Source organism: Bos taurus, chromosome 19 (assembly GCF_002263795.3).
Source record: "Bos taurus isolate L1 Dominette 01449 registration number 42190680 breed Hereford chromosome 19, ARS-UCD2.0, whole genome shotgun sequence".
Lineage (NCBI taxonomy): Eukaryota > Metazoa > Chordata > Mammalia > Artiodactyla > Bovidae > Bos > Bos taurus.
In genome coordinates, this window is record NC_037346.1 from 7,798,105 (window position 1) to 7,813,204 (window position 15,100).

Genomic DNA, 15,100 nt, shown 5'->3' on the forward strand with positions numbered 1-15,100 from the left:
GGAACAGGTTGGTCTTGGTCCTTATGAGATGCTATATGGGAAACCTTTGGTTTATGTCAATGACCTCTTCCTAGATCCAGAGGCTCAGATGCTCCAGTCTTATACCATGGCCATTGGGCAATTCCAACAGGATATATGCTTTTGGGGTATGAACCAGGACCCAAAAGATTCTAAGGAGTCATCACTATATGCTCCAGAGACTCAAGTCCTAATTAAAGTCTGGAAAAATGGGTCCCCAAAGGCTCAACTCCAGCCCTCATGGAAGGGCCCCTACCCTGTAATACTTTCTACCCCCACAGCAGTTAAGGTACCAGAATGTGACTCCTGGATTCACTACTCACGAGTCAAGCCGTGGAAGAAAACAGAAGAGGACACTCAATACACCTGTGAGCCCCTGGGAGATCTCAGATACCTATTGAGGACTACAGATGAGTGCCATTCTAATGAACACCCCCAAAATCAATACACCTGTGAGCCCCTGGGAGATCTCAGATACCTATTCAGGACTACAGATGAGTGCCAGCCTAATGAACACCCCCAAAATCTAGTTTCTGGGGATAAGATTTCTCAGGACAGCTCTAAAGAGCCAACACAGCTTGGTAGGGACCGTACTCCAAAACAGGCAGGAAATAAATCTTCTGATCCCTGAACAAGGAGGGACTTGAGCCATCCTGGAGATGGGAATTTGGAATTGGCTAATGCCCCTACTGTGTTGTTGGGTGTTGTCATTATAAACATGCCTGAACCGGCTAAGTCTGCTCCTGCCCCTAAAAAGGGCTCTAAAAAAGCTGTGACCAAGGCCCAGAAGAAGGACGGCAAGAAGCGCAAGCACAGCCCAAAGGAGAGCTGCTCCGTGTACGTGTACAAGGTGCTGAAGCGAGTCCATCCGGACACCGGCATCTCGTCCAAGGCCATGGGAATCATGAACTCCTTCGTCAACGACATTTTCGAACGCTTCGCTCGTGAGGCATCGCGCCTGGCGCATTACAACAAGCGCTGGACTATCACATCCCAGGAGATCCAGACTGCCGTGCGCTTGCTGCTACCTGGGGAGCTGGCCAAGCAAGCCGTGTCCGAGGGCACTAAGGCTGTCACCAAGTATACCAGCTCCAAGTAAATATAATACGCCTAGCCGCTGTTAACGGAGAAGGCAATGGCACCCCACTCCAGTACTCTTGCCTGGAAAACCCCATGAATGGAGGGCCTGGTGGGCTGTAGTCCATGGAGTCGCTAAGAGTCGGACACGACTGAACGAGTTCACTTCACTTTCACTTTCAATGCCCCTACTAGTCCTTGTTATACCATATTGATGCTGCTTATGATTGTTCCATGTATTATCAATTGTCTAACCTGTTTTGTCTCTGCCCAGGTCGACAAGCTACAACATGCAGTGCCAGTTCAACAAAGATATAAAACTACAGCTGGCCATGGAAAATATCACTCACCCTTAGATGGACACCGCTATAAGGACTCTGAGGTCTGAGACTAGCAAGAAAGGGAGGCCCAATACCACTTGCCATCCCAGTTCAGCAGGAAGTAGGCAGAAAGACCTCAACACCCCTATTCCCAAAGAATTGTGCCTCCCATCTCTTGAGGGGGGAATGCTAGGTAGTTAGAATAGGAAACAGGAGTCCAGAATGGCAGTGGCTAAAAGACAAGGAAGGGAAAAGCCCACAAAAATAGAACAAAGAAAGGTCAAAGGAAGGTCCAAGGACCAGAGTGAGGACCTCAGGTAGAACAAACAGCACTCCTGGCCAGCCAAGGGGAGGAAAAAATATATAAAAGGAAGGGCCAAAGGGCCAGGGCTCTCTCTCCCGCGTGCTAGCATGCTCTCCCACTCTCTTCTCTTCACGTCTTTGGGTCCGCATGTCCTCACGCCTCGAGAATGGATTCTCCTGTTATTTTCTAAATAAAATAGAGCTGTAACATGGAGCTGTAACGCTGATTTGTCTGAGAGCTATAAAACCATCTGTCCAAGACCTGAGAGCTGTGACGCGCCGAGGGCTTTAACGTCCGTCACTCCAAATCTTTGTTGTGACGAGACAGAACCGAGGAGCATACACTCGCCTGACAGTTATACACTGGAAGTGACAGATTCAAGGAATTAGATCTGATAGAGTGCCTGAAGAATTACAGACAGAGGTTCATGACCTTGTACAGGAGGCAGTGATCAAGACTGTCCCCAAGAAAAAGACATGCAAAAAGGCAAAATGGTTGACTGAGAAGGCCTTACAAATAGCGGAGAAAAAAAGAGAAGTGAAAGGCAAAGGAGAAAAGGAAAGATATACTCATTTGAATTCAGAGATCCAAAGAATAGCAAGGAGAGGTAAGAAAGCATTCCTCGGTGATCAATGCAAAGAAATAGAGGAAAACAATAGAATGGGAAACACTAGAGATCTCTTCAAGAAAACTAGAGATACCAAGTGAACATTTCATGCAAAGATGGGCTCGATAAAGGACAGAAACAGTATGGACCTAACAGAACCAGAAGATATTAAAAAAAGAAGTGGCAAGAATACACAGAACTATACAAAAAAGATTTTCATGACCCAGATAACCACGATGGTGTGATCACTCACCTAGAGCCAGACATCCTGGAAGGCAAAGTCAAGTGGGCCTTAGGAAGCATCACTATGAACAAGGCTAGAGGAGGCAATGGAATTCCAGTTGAGCTATTTCAAATACTAAATGGATGATGTTGTTAAAATGCTGCACTCAGTGTGCCAGCAAATTTGGAAAACTCAGCAGTGGCCACAGGACTGAAAAAGGCCCTTTTCATTCTAGTCCCAAAGAAAGCAAATACCAAAGAATGTTCAAACTACCGCACAATTGTACTTATCTCACACACTAGCAAAGTAATACTCAAAATTTTCCAAGCCAGACTTCAACAGTAGGTGAATCATGAACTTTCAGATGTTCAAGCTGGATTTAGAAAAGGCAGAGGAATCAGAGATCAAATTGCCGACATCCATTGGATCATTGAAAAAGCAAGAAAATTCCATAAAAACATCTACTTGTGCTTTATTGATTCCACCAAAGCCTGTGACTGTGTAGATCACAACAAACTGTGGAAAATTCTTAAAGAGATGGGAATATCAGACCACCTTACCTGCCTCCTGAGAAATCTGTGTGCAGATCAAAAGGCAACAGTTAGAACTGAACATGGAACAACAAACTGTTTCTAAATTGGGAAAGGAGTTCGCCAAGGCTGTATATTGTCACCCTCCTTATTTAACTCATATGCAGAATACATCATGTGAAATACCAGGCTGGATGAAGCTGAAGCTGGAATTAAGATTGCCAGGAGAAATATCAATAAACTTAGATATGTAGATGACATCACCCTAATGGCAGAAAGTGAAGAGGAACTGAAGAACCTCTTGATGAAGGTGAAAGAGGAGAGTGAAAAAGCTGGCTTAAAACCCAACATTCAGAAAACTAAGATCATGGCATCTGGTCCCATCACTTCATGGCAAATAGATGGGGAAACAGTGGAAACAGTGACAGACGTTATTTTCTTGAGCTCCAAAATCACTGCAGATGATGACTGCAGCCATGAAATTAAAAGACACTTGTTCCTTGGAAGAAAAGCTATGACCAACCTAGATAGCATATTAAATAAAACGTAGAGACATTACTTTGGCAACAAAGGTCCGTCTAGTCAAAGCTATGGTTTTTCCAGTAGTTACGTATGGATGTGAGAGTTGGATCATAAAGAAAGCTGAGCGCAAAAGAATTGATGCTTTTGAACTGTGGTGTTGGAGAAGACTCTTGATTGTCCCTTGGACTGCAAGGAGATCCAATCAGTCCATTCTGAAGGAGATCAGCCCTGGGATTTCTTTGGAAGGACTGATGCTGAAACTGAAACTCCAATACTTTGGCCACCTGATGTGAAGTACTGACTCACTGGAAAGGACCCTGATGCTGGGAAAGATTGAAGGCAGGAGAAGAAGAGGACAACAGAGGATGAGATGGTTGGATGGCATCAGTGACTCAATGGACATGAGTTTGAGCAAGCTCCAGGAGTTAGTGATGGACAGGGAAGCCTGGCGTGCTGCCGTCCATAGGGTTACTTAGAGTCAGACACGACTGAGCGACTGAACTGGACTCCATCAGTCAACAATTCAGTTAGGTTAAATAACGTTAAGAACACAGAATTGGGAATTACCTGACTTGCAAAGAAAGTGTTTACCCAGTCATTAGAATTGCTCGCTTTCTCAACATCTGGGAAGGCACTACTGAGACTTGAGTGATTATTATACCACTTGCTCTTGCATTTAGAGAGTGCCTGGTCTATGGAGTTAAGATGAAGGGTAAAAATGACAATTCCATAAAAATAAAGATATGATCAAAGACCCGTGTATTGATGACAGGTGAAGAGAGAGATAAATGATTCTGAAATATTATATATAGGTTTGTTAGTAATTTAATCTTATATATGGATATGCATTTTACTTCTGAATATTTTTTGCTATAAATTGTGTAAAAATACATGCTCTAGATATTTTTTCCACTTTTTTCAACGAAATGTATTTCAATATATTAAGCAAAAGAAGACTTGAGTAGCCAAACAAAATTTATCATCTCTCTGGGGCTTCCCTGGTGGCTCAGATGGTAAAGAATCTACCTGCAATGCAGGAGACGACCTAGGTTCCATCCCTGGGTCAGTAGGATCCCCTGGAGAAGGGGATGACTACCCACTCCATTATTCTTGCCTGAAAAATCCCATGGACAGAGGAGCCTGAATGGGCTACAGTTCATAGGATCCCAAAGAGTTGGACATGACTGAGCAACTAAGCACTTATAATTTCAAGTTGTATAGAAACACTGCATTCCAATTATGTTTATAAACATTCCACTGTTACCCCATCTATTTCCCATGAAGTGATGGGACCGGAGGCCATGATCTTCGTTTTCTGAATGTTGAGTTTTAAGCCAACTTTTTCACTCTCCACTTTCACTTTCATCAAGAGGCTTTTGAGTTCCTCTTCACTTTCTGCCATAAGGGTGGTGTCATCTGCATATCTGAGGTTATTGATATTTCTCCTGGCAATCTTGATTCCAGCTTGTGCTTCTTCCAGTCCAGCGTTTCTCATGAGGTACTCTGCATAGAAGTTAAATAAGCAGGGTGACAATATACAGCCTTGACGTACTCCTTTTCCTATTTGGAACCAGTCTATTGTTTCATGTCCAGTTCTAACTGTTGCTTCCTGACCTGCATACAGGTTTCTCAAGAGGCAGGTCAGGTGGTCTGGTATTCCCATCTTTTTCAGAATTTTCCACAGTTTATTGTGATCCACACAGTCAAAGGCTTTGGCATAGTCAATAAAGCAGAAATAGATGTTTTTCTGGAACTCTCTTGCTTTTTCCATGATCCAGCGGATGTTGGCAATTTGATCTCTGGTTCTTCTGCCTTTTCTAAAACCAGCTTGAACATCAGGAAGTTCACGGTTCATGTATTGCTGAAGCCTGGCTTGGAGAATTTTGAGCATTACTTTACTAGCATGTGAGATGAGTGCAATTGTGTGGTAGTTTGAGCATTCTTTGGCATTTCCTTTCTTTGGGATTGGAATGAAAACTGACCTTTCCCATCACTTCATGGGAAATAGATGGGGAAACAGTGGAAACAGTGTCAAACTTAATCTTTTTGGGCTCCAAAATCACTGCAGATGGTGACTGCAGCCATGAAACTAAAAGACGCTTACTCCTTGGAAGGAAAGTTATGACCAACCTAGATAGGATATTCAAAAGCAGAGACATTACTTTGCCAACAAAGGTCTGTCTAGTCAAGGCTATGGTTTTTCCAGTGGTCATGTATGGATGTGAGACTTGTACTGTGAAGAAAGCTGAGTGCCGAAGAACTGATGCTTTTGACCTGTGGTGTTGGAGAAGACTCTTGAGAGTCCCTTGGACTGCAAAGAGATCCAACCAGTCCATTCTAAAAGAGATCAGTCCTGGGTGTTCTTTGGAAGGACTGATGCTAAAGCTGAAACTCCAATACTTTGGCCACCTCCTGCGAAGAGTTGATTCATTGGAAAAGACTTTGATGCTGGGAGGGATTGGGGGCATAAGGAGAAGGGGATGACAGAGCATGAGATGGCTGGATGGCATCACCAACTCAATGGACGTGAGTTTGAGTGAACTCCGGGAGCTGGTGATGGACAGGGAAGCCTGGCGTGGTGCGATTCATGGGGTCGCAAAGAGTCGGACAGGACTGAGTGACTGAACTGAACTGAACTGAAACATTCATTTGATAGAATTGGAATAGTATATCAACATCTCAGAAAGAAGAGTTACTCCCAACACAGTGAAGCTGTTTTCTCAAATTCAGGTATTACTATCTTTCACGTATCAATGCTATTATGTGCTTGATTTACAGCAGAATCCACTACATGTTTTCCTAAAGTTAATCTATGTTTAATATTAGATGGTGAAAAAAGAAAACAAGTATAGTATGTGCTGTAAGTCTATGTAGATGGGGTCAGGAGGGAGAAAGATACCTTTTCCGTGGGGAGAAAAAAACAGCGCACAGGCTCATTGTCAGGGAATTGTCTTTAGGAAGGTGTCCCAGTGAAAAAGGGAGATGAACTGAATTTTCTTAAAAGCACGCATCCTTTTAGGGGAAGAACACTGACTGAAACCGCCCACCCTGGTCAGGCACCATAGTAACCATTTGCATGAGTTGTTTTAGGACAAAAGATCCTGGTAAAGAACATGGAGCTAACAAGCCACCACCGACCAGAAGAGATCAGGAAAGGTCAAAAAATCCTCCTTGCTGGCATCCATCTTGGCTGAGCAATGCGTGCACCACCAGGAAGGGCTCTGAGTCAGAATGATTGGTCAGAGACAACCTGGAAACTAATCCCACCACCATAAAATCCGAGACTGCGAACCACGTGGCAGAGCTGTTCTCCTGGGTTCCCTTACCCTGCTGCTCTCCACCCAGGCACTCCTTCCTAATAAAATCTCTCGCTTTATCAGCCCAAGTGTCTCCTTGGATAATTCATTTCCGAGTGTTAAAGCCCACTTTCGGGCCCTGGAAGGGGTCCCCTTTCCTGCAACATACCTACCTCTTCTTAGTGTGTTATAGCCCTTAGGACACTCCTCAGGACTCCAGTCTGAAAACTTGAGGCATTTTTCAGCCATGATTTCTTTGGGTACTTTTCCAGTCTCTCTTTCTAGGACTCTAATGGCTTAAATGTTAGAACTCTTTATTATAGTCCAACAGATCTTTGTGGCCCTTTTTTTTTTTTTTCCCCTCAGTTCAGATTGGGTACTTTATATTGTTCTTTTAATCCACTGATTATTTCCTCTGTGACCTCCATTCTGCTGTGGAATCCTTCCACTGAGCTTCTTATTTTGCTAATTGTGTTTTTCAGTTCTAAAATTTCCTTTTAGTGACAACCTAGAGCAAATGGACAACTTTTTAGAAACAAAAGCCCACCAAAACTGAATCAAGAAGAAACAGATGATTTGAACAGACCAGTCCCTAGAAGTGAAAGTGAATCTGTAATAATAATAATTTTTTTTTAGACTCCTAACAAAAGTCCAGACCAGGTGGTTTCACAGGCCAATTCTACCAAACAAACAAAAAAGAACTTACACCAATTCTTCTCAAACTTTTCCAAAAGACTGAAGAGGAGGGAATACTCTCAAAGACAGTCTGTGAAGCCACCATCAAACTGATACCAAAACTAGAACAAAGATACCACCAAAAAAAAAGAAAATTATAGGTTAATATCTTTGATGAATATAGATGTAAAAATTCTCAACAAAATACTAGCAAATCAAATTCAACAAGTCACAAAAAAGATCATATACTATGAACAAGTGGAATTCATCCCAAATTCACAAGGGTGGTTCAACATTTGCAAATCAATCAATGTCACACACCACATTAACAAAAGTCAAAAACCACATGATCATCTCAATAGATGCAGAAAAAGCATTTGACTAAATTCAACATCCATTCACAATAAAAACAAAACAAACAAAAACAAAAAAAACACCTCTTACCAAAGTGGGACTAGAGGGAACATATCTCAACATAATAAAAACTATTTATGATAAACCCACAACTGGTATATTACTCAACTATGAAAGCTAAAAACCTTCCTGCTAAAATCTGAAACAAGACTAGAATGTCCACTCTCACCACTTCTATTCAACATGGTATTGGAAGTCCTAGTCATAGCAATCAGAGAAGAAAAAGCAAGAAATGTATCCAAATTGGAAGAGAAGTAAAATTGTCACTATATGCAGTTGACATGATACTATATATAGAAAACCCCAAGAACTCCACACAAAACCTACTATATCTAATAAACGAATCCAGCAGAGTAGGAGGATACAAGATTAACATTCAAAAAATTGGTTGCATTTCTTTATAGTAACAGTGAAATATCAGAAAGGGAATGTTAAAAATTAATACCTTTTAAAAATAACACCAAGAAACAAAATCCTAGGAGTAAACCTGACCAAGGAGGTGAAAGATTTATGTGCTGAGACCTATAAAACAGTAAAGAAAATTAAAGAGGATTCAAAGAAACTGAAAGATATCCCATGCTCTTGGATTGGAAGAACTAACACTGTTAAAATGGCACTACTGCCCAAAGCAATCTACAGAGTGAATGTGATCCCTAACAAAACATCTACGATAATTTTCACAGAACTAGAACAAATAATCCAAATATTTATATGAAACCATAAAAGACCCAGAATTACCAAAGCAATCCTGGGGTAGCCGGGGGGAAAACAAAGCAGGAGGCATAACTCTCCCAGACATCAGAAAATACTGCAAAGCTAAGGTAATCCAAATTCAGACTTAAATTGAAGAAAGTAGGGAAAACCACTAGACCATTCAGGTATGACCTAAATCAAATCCCTTATGATTATACAGTGGAAGTGAGAAATAGATTTAAGTGACTAGGTCTGATAGATAGAGTGCCTGATGAACTACGGAATGAGGTTCGTGACATTGTACAGAAGGCAGGGATCAAGACCATTCCCATGGAAAAGAAATGCAAAAAAGCAAAATGGCTGTCTGGGGAGGCCTTACAAATAGCTGTGAAAAGAAGAGAAACGAAAAGCAAAGGAGAAAAGGAAAGATATAAGCATCTGAATGCAGGGTTCCAAAGAATAGCAAGAAGAGATAAGAAAGCCTTCCTCAGTGATCAATGCAAAGAAATAGAGGAAAACAATAGAATGGGAAAGACTAGAGATCTCTTCAAGAAAATTAGAGATACCAAGGGAACATTTCATGCAAAGATGGGCTCAATAAAGGACAGAAATGGTATGGACCTAACAGAAGCAGAAGATATTAAGAAGAGGTGGTAAGAATAAACAGAAAACTATACAAAAAAGATCTTCATGACCCAGATAATCATGATGGTGTCATCACTCACCTAGAGCCAGATATCCTGGAATGTGAAGTCAAGTGGGCCTTAGAAAGCATCACTACGAACAAAGCTAGTGGAGGTGATGGAATTCCAGTTGAGCTCTTTAAAATCCTGAAAGATGATGCTGTGAAAGTGCTGCACTCCATATGCCAGCAAATTTGGAAAACTCAGCTGTGGCCACAGGACTGGAAAAGGTCAGTTTTCATTCCAATCCCAAAGGCAATGCCAAAGAATGCTCAAACTACTGCACAATTGCACTCATCTCACATGCTAGTAAAGTAATGCTCAAAATTCTCCAAGCCAGGCTTCAGCAATACATGAACCGTGAACTTCCAAGCTGGTTTTAGAAAAGGCAGAAGAACCAGAGATCAAATTGCCAACATCCGGTGGATCATGGAAAAAGCAAGAGAGTTCCAGAAAAACATCTATTTCTTTTATTGACTGTGCCAAAGCCTTTGAGTGTGTGAATCACAATACACTGTGGAAAATTCTGAAAGAGATGGGAATACCAGACCACCTGACCTGCCTCTTGAGAAATCTGTATGCAGGTCAGGAAGCAACAGTTAGAACTGGACATAGAACAACAGACTGGTTCCAAATAGGAAAAGGAATACGTCAAGGCTGTATATTGTCACCCTGCTTATTTAACTTCTATGCAGAGTACATCATGAGAAATGCTGGACTGGAAGAAACACAAGCTGGAATCAAGATTGCCAGGAGAAATATCAACAACCTCAGATATGCAGATGATACCACCCTTATGGCAGAAAGTGAAGAGGAACTTAAAAGCCTCTTGATGAAAGTGAAAGTGGAGAGTGAAAAAGTTGGCTTAAAGCTCAACATTCAGAAAACGAAGATCATGGCATCCGGTCCCATCACTTCATGGGAAATAGCTGGGTAAACAGTGGAAACAGTGTCAGACTTTATCTTTTTGGGCTCCAAAATCATTGCAGATGGTGACTGAAGCCATGAAATTAAAAGACGCTTACTCCTTGGAAGGAAAGTTATGACCAACCTAGATAGGATATTCAAAAGCAGAGACATTACTTTGCCAACAAAGGTCCATCTAGTCAAGGCTATGGTTTTTCCTGTGGTCATGTATGGATGTGAGAGTTGGACTGTGAAGAAGGCTGAGCGCCGAAGAATTGATGCTTTTGAACTGTGGTGTTGGAGAAGACTCTTGAGAGTCCCTTGGACTGCAAGGAGATCCAACCAGTCCATTCTAAAGGAGATCAGCCCTGGGATTTCTTTGGAAGGAATGATGCTAAAGCTGAAACTCCAGTACTTTGGCCACCTCATGAGAAGAGTTGACTCGTTGGAAAAGACTCTGATGCTGGGAGGGATTGGGGGCAGGAGGAAAAGGGGATGACAGAGGATGAGATGGTTGGATGGCATCACTGACTCGATGGACGTGAGTCTGGGTGAACTCCGGGAGTTGGTGATGGACAGGGAGGCCTGGCGTGCTGCGATTCATGGGGTCACAAAGAGTCGGACACGACTGAGCGACTGAACTGCATTGATGTATAACTGAGTCACTTTGCTGTACAGCAAAGATTGGCACAATATTGTAAATCAATTATACTTCAACAAAAAAATTTTTTTAAAGAAACAAAAATAAACATGAGAAAATTTCCTTTTGGTTTTTCTTTGCATCTTCTATTCCTTTGCTGGGACTTTCTATTTCCTTGCTGAGTCTTTCTATCCTTTCATTCATCTCAAATGTGATAACCCTGTCTGCTTTAAAATGCTTGTCAGATAATTCTAACATCTCCCTTATCTTACTGTCAGCATTTATTAATTTTTTTTTCAGTCGGATGTCTTACTGGTTCTGGGTATGAAATTGAAGAAGTTGGAATCTGCACATTTTCACATTACGGTCAGACATTCCAGATCTTATCCTGCTGGCTTTCTCTGATTCCGCTCTGGTGGGGAGGGGAGATACTGCCAGGTGGGGACTGAAGTCCAAGTTCCTTACTTGGGCTCTGTTAACACAGGTGGGGTGGCAGGGGGGCTTCATTGCTGCTGCCAATGGTGGGACTTCCTTATATAAGGCCCTGTCCTGGCTGACAAGTATAAATGGATTTAAGCAAGCTCATTTGTCTCTGGCTCCTAATTTATTTTTATATGAGTTTGGAAATTTGAAAAACAAGCTGCATTCTGATACATCCCACGTATAGAGGTTAGCACCTACTGGACTTAAACTTAGAAACTGAAGCTGAAAATAGGGAGCATGAAAAATAGCTTTGGCTTCTCTGGGTTTTCCTCACTCCTAAGAATTATTTCCAATCCATTTCTTTTCCTATATTTTCCTGTCCTCATTCAGCTTTGTCATGCCCTCTATATATTCGCTCCTCCTTGACTTGTGGGCTCTGTTCTGGTTCCCTGCCTGCTATGATCCTGTTTGAGTTTTGGAAATCAGTTGCTGTGCCCTTCAGCCCTATTCCTTCAGGAAATTAGCCCTGAAGAAGAGAAAATACACTTTTGTTGCAATTATGCAACAAAATTGCCTACCACACAGATCCAGTAATGAGACTGCCTGCCTATACCTCTTTCCAGATTCACACCACCAGCAGTGAATTGGTAGCTTGTCAGGGGCTTCCCTGGTGGCTCAGTGGTAAAGAATTCACCTGCCAACACCTGCCAATGCAGGAGATGCAGGTTTGATCCCTGGGTTGGAAAGATCCTCTGGAGAAGGAAATAGCAACCCACTCCAGTATTATTGCCTGCAAAGTCCCAGGGACAGAGGAGCCAGGAGGGCTAAATAACAGCAGCAGTAGTCAGGATCCCACCTTCTGATCCAGACTTACCCAAATCCCCTTATACTTTATTCTCCAACATTCCCCCCCATGACTGTGTGTGTTGTTGTATGCTTAGTCGCTCAGCTGTGTCCAACTGTTTTCGACCCCATAGACTGTAGCATGCCAGGCTCCTCTGTCCGTGGAGATTCTCCAGGTGAGAATACTGGAGTGGGTTGCATGCCCTCCTCCAGGGGATCTTCCCGACCCAGGGATCAAACCCAGGTCTCCCGCATTGCAGGCACATTCTTTACCATCTGAGCCACCAGGGAGGCCCAGACTGTAGCTCCCTGAATATGCTGTGGCCTCTGAGGCCCTACATACAATAAAAGTATAATTTATCCTAAACTTGGAAAAAGGAAAAATGCTGTTTGCCTCCCTGACATCATGGCAGAGTAGTTTCAATAGGCCCACGTGGCTCTCACAGGGTACTCTCAAATCTGACTTTGTGCTCCTATTTGGCCAACCACCCAGTACGGCCTGATCCCCAGTCTCATGGAGTCCACAGATTAGCGAGGAAAAGAAAATTAAAATAAATAACTGCACAAATGATTATTTTAAAACAATTACTATGAGTATCAGAAGGTAGTCAGTCAGTCCAGTCACTCAGTCATGTCTGACTCTTTGTGACCCCATGGACTGCAGTACACCAGGCCTCCATGTCCATTACCAACTCCCAGAGCGTACTCAAACTCACTTCCATTGAGTCGGTGATGCCATCCAACCATCTCACCCTCTGTCATCCCCTTCTCTTCCCACCTTCAATCTTTCCCAGCATCAGGGTCTTTTCCAATGAGTCCATTCTTTGAATCAGGTGGCCAAAGTATTGGAGCTTCAGCTTCAGCATCAGTCCTTCCGATGAATATTCAGGGCTGATTTCCTTTAGGACTGACTCATTTGATCTCCTTGCAATCCAAGGGACTCTCAAGAGTCTTCTCCAACACCACATTTCAAAAGCATCAACTCTTCGGCGCTCACCTTTCTTTATGGTCCAAATCTCACATCCATACATGACTACTGGAAAAACCATAGCCTTGACTAGACAGACCTTTGTTGGCAAAGTAATGTCTCTGCTTTTTAATATGCTGTCTAGGTTGGTCATAGCTTTCCTTCCAAGTAGCAAGCGTCTTTTAATTTCATGGCTGCAGTCACCATCTGCAGTAATTTTGGAGCCCCCCAAAATAAAGTCTGTCACTGTTTCCATTATTTAATTGCAGGGACAAATATCAATAACTTCAGATATGCAGATGACACCACCCTTAATGGCAGAAAGCAAAGAAGCACTAAAGAGCCTCTTGATGAAAGTGAAAGAGGAGAGTGAAAAATTTGGTTTAAAACAACATTCAGAAAACGAAGATCATGGCATCCAGTTCCATAACTTCATGGTAAATAGATGGGGAAACAATGGAAACAGTGACAGACTTTATTTTCCTGGGCTCCAAAATCACTGTAGATGGTGACTGCAGCCATGAAATTAAAAAACGCTTACTCCCTGGAAGAAAAGTTATGACCAACCTAGAAAAAGAAAAGTAAACCGATGGGACAGCATATTAAAAAGCAGAGACATTACTTTGCCAACAAAGGTCCGTCTAGCCAAAGCTATGATCTTTCCAGTGGTCATGTATGGATGTGAGAGTTGGACCATAAAGAAAGGTGAGCACCAAAGAGTTGATGCTTTTGAACTGTGGTGTTGGAGAAGAGTCCCTTGGTCTGCAAGGAGATCCAACTAGTCCATCCTAAAGGAAATCAGTCCTGAATATTCATTGGAAGGACTGATGCTGAAGCTGAAACTCCAATACTTTGGCCACTTGATGCGAAGTACTGACTCATTGGAAAAGACCCAGATGCTGGGAAAGATTGAAGGCAGAAGAAAGGGATGACAAAGGATGAGATGGTTGGATGGCATCACTGACTCTATGGACATGAGTTTGAGCAAGCTCCAGGAATTGGCGATGGACAGGGAAGCCTGGCGTGCTGCAGTCCATGGGGTCACAAAGAGTCGGACAGGACTGAGCAACTGAACTGAACTGATTTAGGAGTAACCTGACCCTCACACAGCCCTGCAGTTTTGTTTCCTAGCTGTAAGAGGAGTTATTCGGTACACCCTAAGATAAAAATGACCTACACACACACACTTGCATCCGTTTTTCCCTTCCCCTTCCCAAACCTCTAATTGCCTGTTTGAAACGACTGTTGTCATGTTAATAACACAGAATTAAGATGAAGACAAATTACCAAGAAAAAAAAAACAAAACAAAAAACATTTACTATTGTATTTTAAAGGATGACGTAAAGCGCTAGAGGGGGGAAAAATCTCAAATGCTAACAATATTTACGTAGTGTCTAAATTTTTTCCAAATTTCCAATATGTCTATAATATACGTAATTTTAAAGGAAAAATAATTTTAAGAACAAATCTGTGAAAATGGAAGCCCACAGCTTCCAATGACCCTCTGACCATTCTTAATCTGATTTGGGGCAGATGCAGCAGTTTGAAAGGCAAGGTCTTTTGTTGGGGAAGGAAGAGATGGGCGGGGCAGGAAGAGCAGTCCTCTGGTTATTTCTCTGTAGCGTCTCAGTCCTGTCGTACAATCCAAGTCAAATCAATGCATTAAGCGCCTCTTCCTTTCTGCTTGTCCCCAAAACGGAAAGACAGGCGTAGCGGGGCGAAACGGAACACCCCAGACGCGGCTCCAGGGATGCCGCTGGGGCCGATCTGCAGAGGGCGCCCGGAATGCTGCCAGCCGCTCAGCCCGCCCAAGCTTCTCCTCAAGCCCCGCCCAAGCTTCTCCTCAAGCCCCGCCCACCCGAACCCCCGCTCCGCCCCCGCTCAGACCCCCGCCCCCTCCCCCGCCCGGCTTTGGTCCGCCCGCCCCAGTCACGTGGTGAGGCGCCGAGACCAGCCGG

General features: G+C 42.9%; 1 protein-coding gene across 1 annotated transcript; it reads left to right on the forward strand.

Annotated features, from left to right (window-relative positions):
- Positions 1-736: 736 nt before the first annotated feature.
- On the forward strand, positions 737-15,082 carry LOC112442587 (histone H2B type 1-K-like). The gene is made up of 2 exons (XM_024980579.1): positions 737-1,030; positions 14,846-15,082. Exons 1-2 carry the CDS (start codon positions 737-739, stop codon positions 15,080-15,082), a joined length of 531 nt encoding a protein of 176 aa, XP_024836347.1.
- The last annotated feature ends 18 nt before the right edge of the window (positions 15,083-15,100 follow it).